At 42.3% G+C, this 16,388-nt stretch overlaps 1 protein-coding gene across 1 annotated transcript in view; it reads left to right on the top strand.

Moving 5' to 3' along the window:
• IMPG1 (interphotoreceptor matrix proteoglycan 1) overlaps positions 1-16,388 on the top strand; it is a 123,043-nt gene that overhangs the window by 17,239 nt on the left and 89,416 nt on the right. The window contains exons 2-4 of the mRNA XM_036249068.1: positions 8,051-8,284; positions 14,325-14,491; positions 14,753-14,781. Coding sequence (XP_036104961.1) covers positions 8,051-8,284; positions 14,325-14,491; positions 14,753-14,781 — 430 coding nt within the window. The remainder of the gene's footprint in view (positions 1-8,050; positions 8,285-14,324; positions 14,492-14,752; positions 14,782-16,388) is intronic.

Genomic DNA, 16,388 nt, shown 5'->3' with positions numbered 1-16,388 from the left:
ACTGGTGCAGCCACTATGGAAAACACTATGGTGTTACCTCAAAAAGTTAAAAATTGAACTATCATTTGATCCAGTGATCCCACTTCTAGGAATATACCCTATGAAACCTGAAACATCAATCAGAAAGAATATATGTACCCCTATGCTCATAGCAGCACTATTTAAAATAGCTAAGATCGGGAAACAACCCAAGTGTCCATCAGTAGATAAGTGGATAAAAATACTGTGGTACATGTACACAATGGAATACTATGCAGTTGTAAGAAAGAAAGATCTCTTATCCTTTGAGATGGCATGGAAGGACCTGGAGAGTATTATACTAAGCGAAACAAGCCAAGCAGAGAAAGACAAACATCATATGATCTCACTTATTTGCGGAATATAATGAACTAAACAAACTGATGAACAAAATTAACCCAAAGACAAAGAAGTGGGGTACAGACTGACATGCCTTAGAGGAGGGGGTGTTGGAGGAAGGGAGATAAACCACAGAACTTACATGCATGTATGCATGACCAATGACATAGACAACAAAGCTGGGGATGGGGGGAGGGGAGGAGGGTGTCAATGGGGGGAAAATGAGAAACATCTGTAACAAAAACAAATTAATAAATAAAGTAAAAAATTAAAAAAATAAAAGGCATTACAGCCTTCTCCCTTGGGGAAAAATAATGGGTTCACCAAGTGCTTATACCAGTGGCTGTTGCTTTCATAACAATATTTCCATGAAAGTCCCATTCTCCTTTTCCTGTTGTCTATAATTTTCACTCTGTGTATACAGTAATCCTTTATTGTAAGCCTGCAGAGTTGGAGGTTAGAAAATACTCCTCTAGAAGAATCTGGTGAGGAGGGGTCCAAACAGGTTGGTAAGAATATGATTTAATATGTAATCAAGCAAGAGACTAATTCATGGGCAAGGCTGAGCCCTGAAATAGAAACTTTGTAAGCAGCCTGTGACTGAAGGCTAACTTTGGTGCAGAAAGGATGAAAATATACTGTTTAGTGATATGACAGGGAGATGGTGTGGCCTGTAATGGCTTCCAGGACATCAGCCAATATCCAGGCCGAATGGCCACCAGCCTAGAACCTGAAGTGGAAAAGATACTTTTGACTCAAGCACTAGCCTTCACATTAACTGGTGGTCATGCTTAGGCAAAGCTTAGGCAATCTAACTTTACAACAATGAATGAAGAGTCAAAAGCCCAGTCTCCCAGAGCTGCCACTCCACCCTTGGCCAGACTTAACTTTTTCTTAAGATAAAGTAATGTTTGAATTCGGTATTTGAATCCAGTCATGTTACATTAATTTCCCTTTCTATATACCTGGAAATTTCCAAACTTGTCATAGCTCTACTGGGTTGCAGGATTTGGGTCAGCTCCAAGATAGAGTGGCTAAAGAAATTTAATGTAAACCTTCAGTGTCGACCACTTTGCTTTGCCTGCTGTAAGTTGACCTGCCCGTGGACATGTTCTCCTCCTTCCTGCTCCCGCAAATATTTTCCATCTGCCAGGCTTTTCATGAGAACTTCCTGGCCCAAGAGGAGTCCATCCCACCATGCTAAGTTTCAGCCCTTCCTCAAATGATCTCTTTTGCTGCAAAATCACCACCCTCAATACCTGCCCCATCAACAAATGTCAATACTCAATGTGAACAATTCCAAACCCAAAGAAGTGATTCCTGGAGTTACAGTTTCCCCATTAAGGTTTCAGTATATTAAGTGTTAGATAGCGACACCTTCTGGTGAAGCATCACATTAGCATGTTGAATACATGCATATGAGAGCTTGCTTTGTTTTAGGAAAGGAGATAAAGACAGACCTTTCCAAAAGTTTTGCTGGGTGAATAAAAAAATGGGTCAGTAGCTGGAGGGAAAATGGTATCAAAAGAATATTTTAAATGAAAGTAAAAAATAATAGCATGTTTGTAGGCTGATAAGCATAATCCAGTAGAAAGAGGGGAAATAATGATGCAGGTGAATGAAAGGAAAGTATGTGAAGAACGACCTTGAGAAGTGAAAAAACCCGGGATCCAGTGCATAAGTTCAGGAATTGGCCGTACAGAGGAGCACAGACTGCCCGTCAAGCAGTCACAGGAGGGAAAGCAGAGCACGTGAGCGCAGATGCAGCCAGTGAGCAGATGCAGTGCTGGAAATTCGTCAAGTGCTCTTCTGGCTCCTCTTGTTCTCAGTACAATGTGAAGCAAGGTCATCAGCTGAGAGTGAGAATTGACTGGCAAAAATGCAGAAAATCTGGGGAAAGTTGTGTGCAGTTCTCCAAGAGAGTTTGAAATTCAATAGACCAGGAAATGTAGTGCAATATAATTTAAGGATCATAAATTTAAAGGGAGTCTATGGGTTGTTTCTTTCTCCAGCCATGTTCAGCTACAAGGGTGCAGGTGTGGAGTAGGCAGAGGGTTGGATTTAACCATGGTTATGGTTTTGCCTATCAAGTACAATAACTGAGGGGCCAGGCAGTGGAGGGCTTGTCATCCTAGAAAACCAGGCAATATTAATATTCTCTTCCACTGATGTCCATGTTTTAATTGGTTCCATTTCTTACTTATTTACTCTTGGACAAATGGAAAGATTCTGGGAATGCTGACTTTACTAACATACACTTTAAGCCCAAACCATCTCCTTTCTGCTCTTTTAGTTTTCATTCACAAAGGAGTTTCTTTGTCTTTTCACTTAGGATATTATCTTTAATAAGATGGCTGTGTCTAATGCCTCTGATGTTAGACACTGTAGAAGCGAGTAGAAATTAAAAGGAAGGTTGCAATAATGTAGGTGGACAGGACACATGAAGCTATTTTTCATGGCCTAATGGTTTTTAAAATGAATCTAACATATATTGTAAAAGACCCATTGTTACTTCCATAAGACTTTTTAATTAATTCACTTAATGAATATGTATTACATGTCTGTTGTGTACAAAACATTAGGCTTGGGATAGGGCAGGATTAAAATACTGATATTTGCAGTCTGAAAGTGGTGTTTGCAAACACAAAGATATTTATAGCCTAATGACACGAAGTCCTGTATTTACAACAAATACAGCAAGCACTACAACACAAGTTCCATGACATTTGTTCAAATAATTTACCACGTATACTGTGCTGGGCCCGAAACAATAGGCATGTAATGAATATAGTGGATCAGTAAATGCAATAGAGATATGAGCCACACTGGAGAAACAGGAGGGGGCCATGAATGAATTCTGAACATGGGATCTGAGAAAAATTAGGAGAGAAAGCTTCGAAGCTGTCCCTATTAGGACAAACAGGAGCCCAACTAACAAAGAAGGATGAGAAGGGCCCTCCTGAAGTAACAGACAAGCTCGAGATGAGCACTGAAGCAAAGCATTGAAAGACTTTGGGGCATGCACAGTCTGGTCTGGACAGAGATGCAATATCAAGGACCAGCGTGTTAGCAAGGAACAGCGATGGCAAGAGGTGAGTACAGGAATGATCAGATCCAGGAGTTCTTACTGAGCACTTAACACTGTGCCCAACACAATTTTAAGAGCTGCACATGCAGTCACTCATTTTACATCACAGGAACCCTATAAGAGTGAGGAAACTCAGGCAAGGATAGTTCAAGGACATCCAAGTTACACAGCCAGTAAGTCACAAAGCCAGTGCCCTACGTACCACTGGCACTATTAAAACATTTTGAATAGCTAAATGACCTATGATTTGTGTTGCTACCACATTTTTCTTTTACAAACAATGAGCATATTTAAGTTTAATTTAGAAAGTAAGCACCATTAATATTAGCTATTCATCTGTATTTAGAAGTTCTGCCCAGACCCATGTCTTCATTTTCATTTTTGTCTTTTCCTCATTCAATGATATTACTGTTTCCAAAAACTATTGGCTTAGGATTATTTTCCTGTTGATTAATCTACAATAAAGTATAGTACAATTACATTAATTTTAGTCAAAATTTATCATCTATATAACTAAAATTTTCTAATATGCTTGAACTCTGGAAAAGATAAGGGTTTTTTTGTTCTTTCTGAAATCACTTTGCCCTTCTTTTCTCTTTCTAACTTTGAACTTCATCCAGAGACAGTTGTTAATGGCAGCCAGCTCATCATCAATGGTTAGACCCATGTCATGTCATCATCTCAGAGAAATATTTCTGCCTCAAAAGAATTTTCCAGTCTTCTATTAAATATTCTCCCTTTTGATAGCAAGTCTTTCAAATACCAATTTATTCTCATTAAACCTTTACTTATTTTTACCCAAATACTTATATAAACTAAAAATATCAACTCATGAAAATACGTCCAAAGCATCAGAATTCAGTTCAATATTAAGGATGCAGTTCATGCAGCACTGGAGGACAGCGCCCAATATGATCTCACTGCTTTACCCATGAGTGCTTTCATTGGCTCCAATAAACAGCAGCTCTTTTTACCTCCTTGAAATCTTTAATATTCCATATTTTAATTCTTTAAAAAATTTCTGGCATATTTAATCTGAAATCCTTGGGAAAGACACAGACTTTGTCACAGTGACCTGTCCTGTAAATATCCTTGGACCCAGGTAACCGGACCTGCCTGTTCTCAGAGATCTTGCCCCTATATCTTCTCTAGCAATGACTTGAGATGGGGACACAGTCAAAATATTCTGATCCCTGCTCAGGTGAAAAGTACTATTACAAGGAGTCCCCTGTGGTTGGCTTTATGTAATCTGGAGAAACACAGCAGGCTAAGGTTTTCAATACTCATGTGATACAAGAAACCAGAAAAAGGTAGAGAATGTTTAGCCTAAAGTAGAGAACTGCCTAATATAAGATAGACATAAAGAATTGTTTATGGAGGTATCTGTAATTAAGTCTTTGCATTACCAGAGGACAGAAATAGGACTGATGTGTGGAAGCCACCGGGAGGTAATTTTCAGCTTAAAGGAAAAAATGATCTAAACAGAGATATTAAAAAATGCAACAAGGGCCCTGGCCAGCTTGGCTCAGTGGTTAGAGTGTAGGCCCACGGACCAGAGAGTCCTGGGTTCGGATCCCACTAAGGGCATATACCTCGGTTGCAGTTTGTCCCCGGCCCCTGTTGGGGTTGTGTGGTGTCTCTCTCATATTGATGTTTCCCCCCACCCTCCCTCCCACTCTTTCAGAAGATAAATGCAAAAATGTCCTCGAGTGAGGATTAAAAAAAAAATGCAACAAGGTGCTTTCTACAGGAAGGTGGACTATTTGCCTTGGATTTCCTCCAGCAGGGAGACATTAAAGATCGGGTACTTATATGATTTATTTTTCAAACAAGGGCACATTTAAGAATGAAAGTATAACAGAATACACTAGGATATCCCAAGCAAACCAAGCCTCATATCATCCTAATTCATACCTGCTGACCACCAACTGTGTAAACATGTTCACGTGGGGAAGATAGGGGGAAATTGAACACTTAGGGGAATGGGAACAAGTCAGAGCTGGTGGAAATGCTGAGAAACTTGACCTTCTCACCCCCTTACCATCTCATCCTGACAGGGTGAAATCCAAAGACCAGATCAAGCAGGATCTGTGCGAGCAAGCCTTGAGATGAGTAAAGTGTTACGATCCAGAGGATCCAACTGGGAAAAATTTCAGGACAGGGGCACTCTGCCCAGAGCCAGGATGGAGTAAATACCAGTTATTCAGAGACGTCTACAGGGCCTAACATAACAAAGTAAAAACAGAGCCAAGCCCAGAGCACTGAGGATGGTGGGGGTGAGCGCAGGACCACTGGACTCCCCCTGTGCAGGCAGACGCTGAGAACACGGGGCAGCGCAGGCTGCTGGGGAGCTGGGTCCCCACCACCCGCACTCACCCCGCCAGGTAGGCCAGGAATTATCCAGTGGTGCACAGTTTCCCCTTTATGCTTTATGGTAATTGAAATATAAGTCCAAAAACTTAACAACGATCACACTGTAATTGATCACTGTTTGAAAGGGTTATTAAAAATTAACATTCCTAAACTAAAATGTCCATTTTACCAACGGCATTAGGCACTAATGGCTGTAGGCTCAGCTCCTGTTCCCTTCTTGCATTTTGCCCCGATGTTAAATGGGCACCTTCCCCTTTGCCACGCAGCTGACTCGGGGAAACGGACCCCACTCCACAGTTAGAATGCGCCTCGGGGGCGGTGTGGGTCCCCTGCCCTGTGCAACAGCTCGGCCGGATTTCTGCGCAGCCGGTGCTGGCCCAGACACATGGTGCATCAACCGTAGTTCAGGAAAAGGCTCTCTTTGAACGTGAACATGGGCAAGCACGTGTAATTTGGGGGAAGCCAGCCTGTGGATGACGACACCACGGAGGGAACTGAGCAACGAGAAGGGGAGCGTGGCAGACGGGCAGAGCCAGAGCTTCTGTTCACCAGACACCCCCTGCCTTCTGCTCTCCTCCGGGTGTCAGTCAGCCTGAGGCGGGTTATCTGGACTCCTCTGCCGGGCGCCCACGTTACACTCAGAGAGTATGACTGATCGGTGTGGTGTGCAGCTGGGCGAGCAAATGCACCTCTCAGCTCCTTTCCTTTCTGGAGATTCCTGAGAACTGATCACTGCCCCAAACTGACAAAGTACCCCGAGACTCCTCAAAGTAACAAAAATATGTGCTTCCACTTGGACTCTGTCGACCCCCTGGAATGAAGGAAGGATGTTTATTCTTGCAGCAAGATTTGAGTTGCTCTGCAGCTACCCTGCTTGGATTTCTGCTTGGTTCCCTTGTCTGCACAAAATTTCAAAAGATAAGATTTCGAGGGCCTTTTTTAGAAAAATGGGAATATAAATCTCTGTAAGTCACATGCCTATGGTCCCAAGGAGCCACAGTGAGTGGTTCTAGCTGTTCATCAAGAATACTTTTCTTAGGTGGGTAATGGATAAAAGGCAAAGATCAAGTGGGAAAGGGCTCAAGGTTTGATCACACTGGCTCAGCTGATGTAGCCCAGTGGTTGAGCATCGACCCATGCACCAAGAGGTTGCTAGTTCGATTCCCAGTCAGAGCACATGCTTAGGTTGTGGACCTGATCCCCAATGGGAGGCATGCAGGAGGCAGCCAGTCGATGTTCTCTCTCATCATTGTTTCTATCTCTCTCTCTCTCTTTCCCTTCCTCTCTCTCTAAAATCAATAAATAAAAAATAAAAAAGATTTGACCACACTGTTAACATGCTCTAATACCTCTACCCTCACTACCCTACTGTGTGGTAAACTGAAAAAACCTGTTTCATCGATATAGTAAAGCTTTTGTGAGAATGATATAATACATATGAAAAAAAGTCAAAACAAAAAAAGTGCTCAGTGAATGTAAGTTATTACTCTAGCGAGTTCAAATTGGAGTCTAGACCTAACCCTAAAGACACAGCAGAGCCGTAGGAAGAAACGGCTTGGGGCGTTGAGTTCTCTGCCAGTCTCCAGTCTTTGGTCTTTGCCTGCCCCTTCCTCTTTACCCTCAACACTGCATAAAATAACAAGCTTGCTCTGTAAATGCAACTCTGAGACATGTTCTGGCCCTAACTCACTTTCAGCCAGATTGACACCCTCAGCTCACCCATATGGAAATCTTCGGACTGCCGTTAGCCAGGAAGGCTGCTTTGTGGCCTTCCCACCACCACCCTAGGTTTTTAGAAGCACTCCACTTCATCAAGATATACCTCTGGGTACCACAATGCTATATTATTCCCCACTTGAACTATATGTCTATCAAAAGAGGCATCTCTCGGGAGGCTTAAGTGCTAAGTGGGGAGTGATTTTTAGAGAGATGTGTGGGAAATGATTTCAATATTTGGCAGTTCCTAAAGGCAGGATGATTTGAGTGTGTGTGTGTGTGTGTGTGTGTGTGTGTGTGTGTGTTTAATACTTGATCAGCTCATACTATTCCCTCTTTCTGAAAGTGCCTTGTCATTGGAATATTGCATTTGGCAGTTGCAGCAAAGTAAGACTTTCATAAACCAGAGGATTATACTTTTTAGTTTATTCTGTTCATTTATCATGTTTCACATATATCACAGAAATGTATATATTCACTAGGAAATCAATCTTTTTTTTTTTTTTTTTTCCCCAGACCTCTCCAGGAAAATGTGCCATTCTGAAACTAAAGACATAGACAAAGCCCCAAGAATCGAAACAGCTGAAACTACAGCAAAAACGTACAAGGTGTCAACCCTGAGACAGATATTCGATTTGGCAAAGCATCGGACAAAAAGATCAGCTTTTTTCCCAACTGGGGTTAAAGTCTGTCCACAGGAATCCATGAAACAGATCTTAGCCAGTCTTCAAGCTTATTATAAGCTGAGAGGTAAGGAAAGAGATGACACCTGTTTAGCCTTTCGTTCTTTTCATCCCTCCCCTTTTATTCATCTATAGGTCATATTTAACCCAAAACTTCCATTCTCTCATTTAGTCATAGGAGTTATAAAAAAAATCATCCAATTAATCGAAGAGTAATTAACAATAAATTTCAAAAGCAAAGAGATATCTGCTCTTATGTTTAATAACAATAATAATGTCCTGGGCAATGCAGAACCATTAGAGCATTTAACAAGTCACCAGGAAGGCCTTGACATCTGAGTGTTACCTTTTCTATTTTTGCCAAAGTCCGCTATTGAATTTTAATGTTGTTCTTAGGAAGTAAGAAGCACAGGATGATTGCAACATCCGGCCTCTGCGCAAGTTGATTTATGACTTAAGATTTTATTTCCAAAAGCAACATTACAATCCAGATACTCTCTCCCTCCTTGATAAGTTTAAATGGTTTAGTGCTGGTTCAGCAAAAACTTCTGAAGCTTGGGAACCCAGAGGCACATCCAAGTGCAGAGGAGTCACAAATTGACAGGGGTTGCCAAGGTACAATGCAGGGGTATTCATGGATTTGCAACACAGTTACTATGATTTCCAGCAGGGTTACAGTGCACTTTTTACCCCCAAAACAGCATCACAGAATTCTAACAGCATTCCTGGGAGTCCTTATGGAGTTCAGTTATACCACAGCCATCGTGGCTGTCCTTGTCATTTACTTAGCATGGGAGAAAATTTTTTCATGGTTTCTTCTTTACAGGAGAAAAGGAGTCTTTGATGACTGCTATTTAATTCTCCAGGAGCTCCAAATAATGCAAAGTATCATGTCTAGCTGAAACCTAACCTCAACTCATCTTACATGTGAAAGTGGAGGAGGTTTTCTGATTTCCACCCTGATCATACTAGATGTTTACTTCCATTCCAAAAAGCACAGTCTGATCTGTTTCAAGCCCATTGACTAGAGCAAGCTGGTTCAGTCCTGTGTGATGTGTTACACATCATGACAACTGAAAAGCATTTCATGATATTAGCATCCCCAGAAGTTCTTAAGTATTGACATCTGTAATATGTGCAAGGTTTGAACTAATCACAGGAGTTCTTATTGGGTTTTGGAGGCATAATTAACAGTATCAAAAAGATCAAGCCTGATTTTCCTCCTGTGTCTCATTCTATGTAGAAGTAAAGAGGTATTTGTTTTCTGACAGAAGCCACACCCTCAGAGAAATGACAGGTACTGACTAGGTCATAGTCAGAAGGAGAACTCTAATTGCAGAAAACCAAGGGCGCCGTGTGAATGTTCTGAGATCTAGCACAGCACCTCTGCATGATTGGTTCTCATTCAATGTTGTTGATGAACACAGGAGGCCATTGGGAATGCAAAGGAAAAACAGTGACATGTGCAAATTATTCATTTTGAATGTACCTACACATTGATCTGATAATGACATGGATATTCCATCTTCTTTGTCCAAAGATGGAAGTATAATCTTAAAGAATATGCATCACATTGACTATGAACACAACTACTGCTAACTCTTTCATGAAACTTCTAATTCTTTATGACATTCACAAATAGGACTCATCACAAGTGTCTGTAGAAAAGACTGTTTATTGCCGCAGCCAAATTTTTAGCTCTGAATTTTATTATTAGCTCTTTATTTTTTATTAGGTTTGCCTCTTTCATTCTTGCTTCCCTGAATGAATCAAACCACCACTTTTCTCCCCACGGCAATGACAGTCCATTATCTTTATGGCTGCCCCTGGGAGATATGAAATTTTACTATTCATCAACATGGGTTTCTTCAGTCTAGCAAATTCAGTTCATAAAGAAACTAGAAATAAGACCCCGCTACAAAGCAGGGTTTCTTTGACAGAGCAACCCACTTATTGTTCTTGTAGCTGCTTTTACAAAAGTATCTGCTGACATTCTTAAATTTAGGGGAGAAAGCACCTGCCTTCCTCAAATCAAATGGCATATTAAGCTATTTCTTTTCCCAATGCTTAAAGCAACACAAGTGAAAATGTTCTGAGCTTCATGGTAGACTCACAGACATGCTCATTCCAAAGCACAGACACCGAAGAGGCAAATCTGTTCCTGCTGGTGTCCCAGGGGGAGCCCTGTGCTCACACCCAGGCAAACTCCCTCTTTTGTGACGGCCTCCTTTCAAGACATGTGCCCCCATGTCTCTGCCTCTGTCTCCCTCCTCACTTCCTTGATTTCTCTCTTTCTCACAACCCCAATATCAAAACTAGATCTTTCTTTCACATTAATGTGTGATTTCGAAAAAGTTAAAGGTAGGGGCGAATCCTAGTTCTTGCTATTCCAGCGTTGTCCACAGACCAGCAGCATCACCAGCACCAATCAGGTAATTTGTCAGAAATGCAGATTCTCGGATCCCACACGAGACCTACTTTCTGCAACAACTTCCCCGGGGAATCCATTTGCACTTTCACGTTCTAGAAGCACTGATCTGAAGATCCTCGAGCTAACACTCCCAATGTACAGATCAGGAAAGTGAGGTGACGTGCTCAGTCAGGGTCACCGCTAGTGACAGAGCAGTTCGAACCCAGCATCCTGACTCAGTGTGTTACCTCTCCATCCACTGTGTGCCCACCCCTGTGGTTTAATGCAATCCTTCTCCCGGAGCACGTCTGGCCTCCGGGGCCTGTGTTCCCTGGAGTTCTGCCCTCGCCGTCAACCAGCCTAGCGTATGACATTCAGCAGAAAGCCTGAGCCTCTGTGGTCGAATTTCAGGCAGCGGCCAGCCACAGTGGGAGAACTGGGAGGAAAGGCTCTGGATCCTCCAAAATCCCTGTGGCAACCCTTCCTAGTAGATTCACAGAAGGACGGTGCAGAAGGTAAGTCAAGGGAGTAGAATTGTCCAACTTTCAGAAGTTTTTAGACTCCTCCAAGCCCCAAGATCCTTTGAGTCCTCAAGTTTCAAGGGTTCTTTTGATGCTCTCTTGGTGAGGACAAGGGACTTTCCCAATGGGTCATGGGATGGTGCTCTAGTTCTCCCAATCCCAGAAGGGTGCTATGCTTCCTGGTTTGTGTTACGCTTCCAGGAGGCCAAGAAAATGACATCAGAGGAGTCACCCAAAAAAACTGCCCCTCAAAAAGAGTCTAAAGAAAAGTGCCCTGGTCGGTTTGGCTCAGCGGTTAGAGGGTCGTCCTGCGGTTCCTAGGGACCCAGGTTTGGTTCTCACTAAGGGCACGTACCTCGGTTGCAGTTTGTCCCCGGCCCTGGTTGGGTGGTGCAGTAGGCAGCCACTCGATGTGTCCCTTTCACATTGACATTTCTCTCTCTCTTCCTTTCTCTCCCTCCCACTCTATCTGAACAATAAATGGAAAAATGTCCTCGGGTGAGGGGAAAAAAAAGAAAAGAAAAGCTACTAGTTCCTGTTTCAGCTTAACATTTGATCCCTATAAACTACCATGCTCCAAGGAGATAATTCTTCAAGCAGCTTCAGGCATTTATGCTTTGGGGGAAAAGTTCTCTCAGAGCCTTAGTGAAAAGTAGGTTTTAATGGGCACGGGGGCATTCTGTGTCCCTGAGGTAGAGAAAAAGGGCAGGAGGCAAAGGAGCAGAGCTAGGAAGATGCAGGCCCCGAAAACAAGCCTTAGATGGGACTGAAACAAAAGGAAGACAACCTGAGACCAAAAGCAACACAGGTGAGTGTGTGTTGAACTGGAAACCCAAGCATTATCACATTAGGTCTTCCCAGATGCTTGTAAGTTCATTTTGTTGTTGTTTTTGTTTGTTCTTTTGTTAATCCTCACCAAGAATATCTTTCCATTGATTTTTTTTAGATGGAGTGGAAGGGAGGAGAGGACAGAGAGAGAGAGAGAAACATTGATGTGAGAGAGACACATTGATAATTGGTTGCTTCCCCCATGACCCTGACCTGGGATTGAACCTGCAACCCAGGTACATGCCCTTGACCAGGAATCAAACTCTCGACCCTTCAGTCTGAGGGCTGATGCTCTAGCTGCTGAGCCACACCAGCCAGGGCCCTCCCAGATGCTTACTCATGGATTTTGTTCGAGAGTGTCGCCAACACCCTCAAAGGCGGGGCTAGTCTATTTTATGTATTGCTGCGTATCTGGCACTTACGTAGGTTTTTGGACTAAACTAGCAGGTCTACTGGGGAAAGATGAAAGGGCAAAATAACATCCCCCAAGAGAGTGTGGAGTATGTAGGCCAGAAGACAGCAAGGGCAGCTGGTTTGCTTGGACTGGACCCACAACTCAGAGTTTGAACAAATGTTGGTTCCTTCTTGCATGGTATGTAAACTCTTGACTGGAGATGAAGATCAAAAGACTTCATAGTGATTGGTATCAGGGAAGGCACTAAAACTCTCTGATCCATGCCTGACAAGAGAGAGATGTTCACAAACTTGGGTCTCCGGTGAGAGACTGTTACATTGGTCTCCAGGTATGCCGACCCTGTGACTTCCCCGAATGTGGGAAAACTCAATGCACATTTGAAGTGGTAGAGACTCACCCTCTCCTGGCTTGGTGGGTTCTGGTCAAGTTGCTGCTGATAAATAACCTGAGATTCTGTTAGCCTGGAATTTTCTGTCTCTTAAAACAGAAAGATAGGGAAATCCAGACATAGAATACATGGGAGCGAGGGGGCATGAAGCTCAGGAGGAAGAGACTCTAAATTGGTCTTTCCTCACCTTGTTCCCCCCACAACCCCTTTCTCAGCACAGCGGTCAAACTGTTTCTCTAGAAAACCCAGTGGTGTTGGCTTCTGCCCCAAGGTTTCCAACTGCTCTCCATTCCTCTAGAGGTTAAAAAAAAATCAATGTATTATAATTGCTTATAACAGAAGTCATCTAACTTTGTTTTTGCTTAGTCCTCTAAAATAATTCAAAATTTTTATCCGCACCGTTGCATGCTTTTCAGTTGACATCTAAAGTTTTTGTCTTAAGTTTAAATACTTGGATAAGATGTAACTTTTGGTGAGTTGCAAATATCGATATTGAAAACTAAACAAGAATCAGAGCATTCATACGTATCCAGCGGCATCTCCCACAGCCTCTCAATTCTCTCCAACACCGTCAACAAACACAGGAAGGAACTCGCGTTGACAGCAGGGAAGTCGCGTGGCTCCTTGCCCTCCACACACCCCCATTTCCATTCCCACTTCAGTCTGATCTTAATGGAATTTATTTTCAGCTTGAAAGTCTGTTATTTTTTGCTCTGAAATACGCCTCAGTATGCGCATTCATTGGAATTATATTTTTTATTTCTCTCCTGTTACTTTATGTGTACAAAGAAATGTCTTCTAGATTTAGTTGCACTTTTAATTCCTTTTAATATATAATTTATTTTAAAAAAATAGATATAAATTTGACAAAAAATTAAGTAAGTCATTATCAACAGATAGATATAAGACCAGATACAGGTTTTGTGGGTACCGAGGTTCATAAATACAGAATTAAGTACAAGGCCAGTTTAAGTGAAGGACTTGAGCTTAAGCTGCATTATATTAGGAAAAGCATGATAGGAAAGTTGAGACCTAGAAATTGATTCCATTTCAACTGTATGCCTGTTCATCGCTTGGAAAGTCTGCAAATACAGCCAGAGCCTATGCCCAGTTTGACTACTGGTCTACCAGCCCATACACTGCGTTCTCTCCACATCTTTCTGTCTTCCTCCTCTGCTTCTCTCAGCCTTGCTCCGGCCACACTGACCTCCTCGCTGTTCCTTCCATGCTCGTGGCATTCTCCAGCCTTGGGGCCTTTTGCCAAACTGCTCAAAAGTCACCTTTATAAGGAGACTTTCTTCAACCACCCTATTTTAAATTGCAGTCTTACACACACACGTGCGCACGCACACTCATATCCCCTGTCTTCTTTCTTTTATTTTTCTCCATAGCACATAGAGATGCTCAGTAAATAGGTGTTAAATGAACTCATTGCTCTGGGCTATAAAGTAGTGTGGCAGCATAAGCCATGGAGGAGCTTCCCGTATCATAAGACTGAACGTGGGTGGGGAGATGGGGTCTACTCCTAAAGGTGCTGCATTGCAGTGTGTCAGGAAGCAGTGTGGGAAGCATATCGAATCTTTCTGGATCGCATCCCTGACACCAGGGAATACCAGGACTGGGTCAGCAGCTGCCAGCAGGAGACTTTCTGCCTCTTTGACATTGGGAAAAATTTCAGCAACTCCCAGGAGCACCTGGAACTTCTTCAGCAGGTGAGCCGGAACACTATGTTTGCAACACTGCCCAGTCGCTCCCAGACCTCCAGCCCCTGCCCCTTTTGACTTGGTTTCCATGGCTTAAGGGTTGGGTGAAGAAATATTTGGAAATATCTGATAAGGCCAAGAATTTTATTCTTGCAAAATAACATTGTATATATGGGTTGAAGTGAAGTTAAAGGGAAAAGGGAAAGAAAATAGACTTTAGCTCTTCAGTTGACATTATCTCTTGGTAAAATTACTTTTCTATTTCTGCAGAGAATAAAACAGAGTAACTTCCCTGAGAGGTAAGTGCCCAAAATAGAGTGCTGCATGCTCTTGACTTTTGAAAACTAACATAATAGAGTGAGACTCAAGTATTGTACCTTTATGATGTTGAGTCAGCCACTGAGATTTATGTAGGTTATTCCCACATGACGGACAGTTTATATCTCTATTGTGCTAAACATAAATAAATATATAAAAAGGAAAGGCTAGGCCTTATAGATTGAGATATATGTTTGTACTGTGTTGTTAGATAAAAGTTTGTAATAAGTATCTAATGCGTATTTTCACTTATAAGGTATGGAGCAATTAAAATAGTATAGTTTTTAGAGTTTATGATAAATTATTAGTTACATCAGGGAAATATTTAATACAATAAGCAAGAAACCTGAATTTTGAATTTTTATTTGGCATTCTGTGAAGTGTTAGTATTTCTCAAACTAAATTACTGAAGCACTAAGATATATCCTCAACAAGGACTGAATATCAAATAAGAAAATCAAAATGTAAAAGAAAAGTACATTAGATACATGAGTAAAGGAGATGTAATTGCCAAATTGTAACCTCACAAATTACACACATTTTATAACATTTAGAAGTCTAAATCTGAAGACAATAATACTACAAAGAGAGACACGAATTTGGCTGTAAGAATTACTGACAATTCTGTATAATGCTTTTCACATTTTTCCTTTTATTTCTATTCTCTTTGCCAACAATCTGCCCCGGACCTTAATGATTTACACTGTGAAAATGTCAAATCTGATCTCCCTAACAGATATTGTTGGCTCTAACCTCTTCCCTACCTTAACTTTTATAACTGCTGCATGACTAATATGTCTGAAATATTCCTTTTCTTACATTGAGCCCTGAACAATGACTTTCAAAAGATACCCACCCACCTCTTCCTCTTGCCCCCCTAAATATTCCCTCCCCGAACTTCCTCACCCACTCTGCACAGAAGTCTGAGCAGGGCCTGAATGCCTGGCGTGTCGGGCCCTCTGATTCTGGGTAGGGCTGCAGAATAGCAGAAAGATGAAGGAGAATGGAATGAGGTGAGCAAATATATTACCTTTCCTCACCTACCACTTGTCAAGTCTTCGAGGGCTGCTGGTCTCCTTCAACCTCAGCTCAGTTCCTGTCAGGCAGCCCTCTCCACAGTCATTGGTCCCTAGTTTGTGCTAACTGCCCCACCCCCTCACCCCTCCTGGCCAGAGTGCTATTAGCACCCACTCTTAGCCCTGGGGCTCTGCTCTCTCACTTATGGTTGCTCTTAGACTCTTCCCACAACTTAGTTGGTTTTTGTTTTTTTTGTTTTGCCTATACTCTGTCTATAAGATGAAACTTTATTATGTCTTTGTGAAGAGAATACAGTTCTTAAAACACTGATCAAAAGTTTCCTCACATGTAGCTGACAGATTACAGTGCAACTGAACCCCCTGTTTCCTGCCCAGACCTTCACTGAGGCAAAGTCCAAAGTAACTCATCAAGGCCCTTCAGCCCCTGACTTTCCAGCTCTGCCCTTCATTACCCATGACCCCGCTGCTGCCACCAAGTCACATCCTCCGGGCACGCAGACCACACCCTCCTCACACCAGACTCTGACCCAAGCCTTTTTATCTTGACTGGA

Source organism: Molossus molossus, unplaced genomic scaffold (assembly GCF_014108415.1).
Source record: "Molossus molossus isolate mMolMol1 unplaced genomic scaffold, mMolMol1.p scaffold_m16_p_8, whole genome shotgun sequence".
In the NCBI taxonomy this organism is placed as follows: Eukaryota; Metazoa; Chordata; class Mammalia; order Chiroptera; family Molossidae; genus Molossus; species Molossus molossus.
This window is presented reverse-complemented; position numbering and strand designations above follow the sequence as displayed.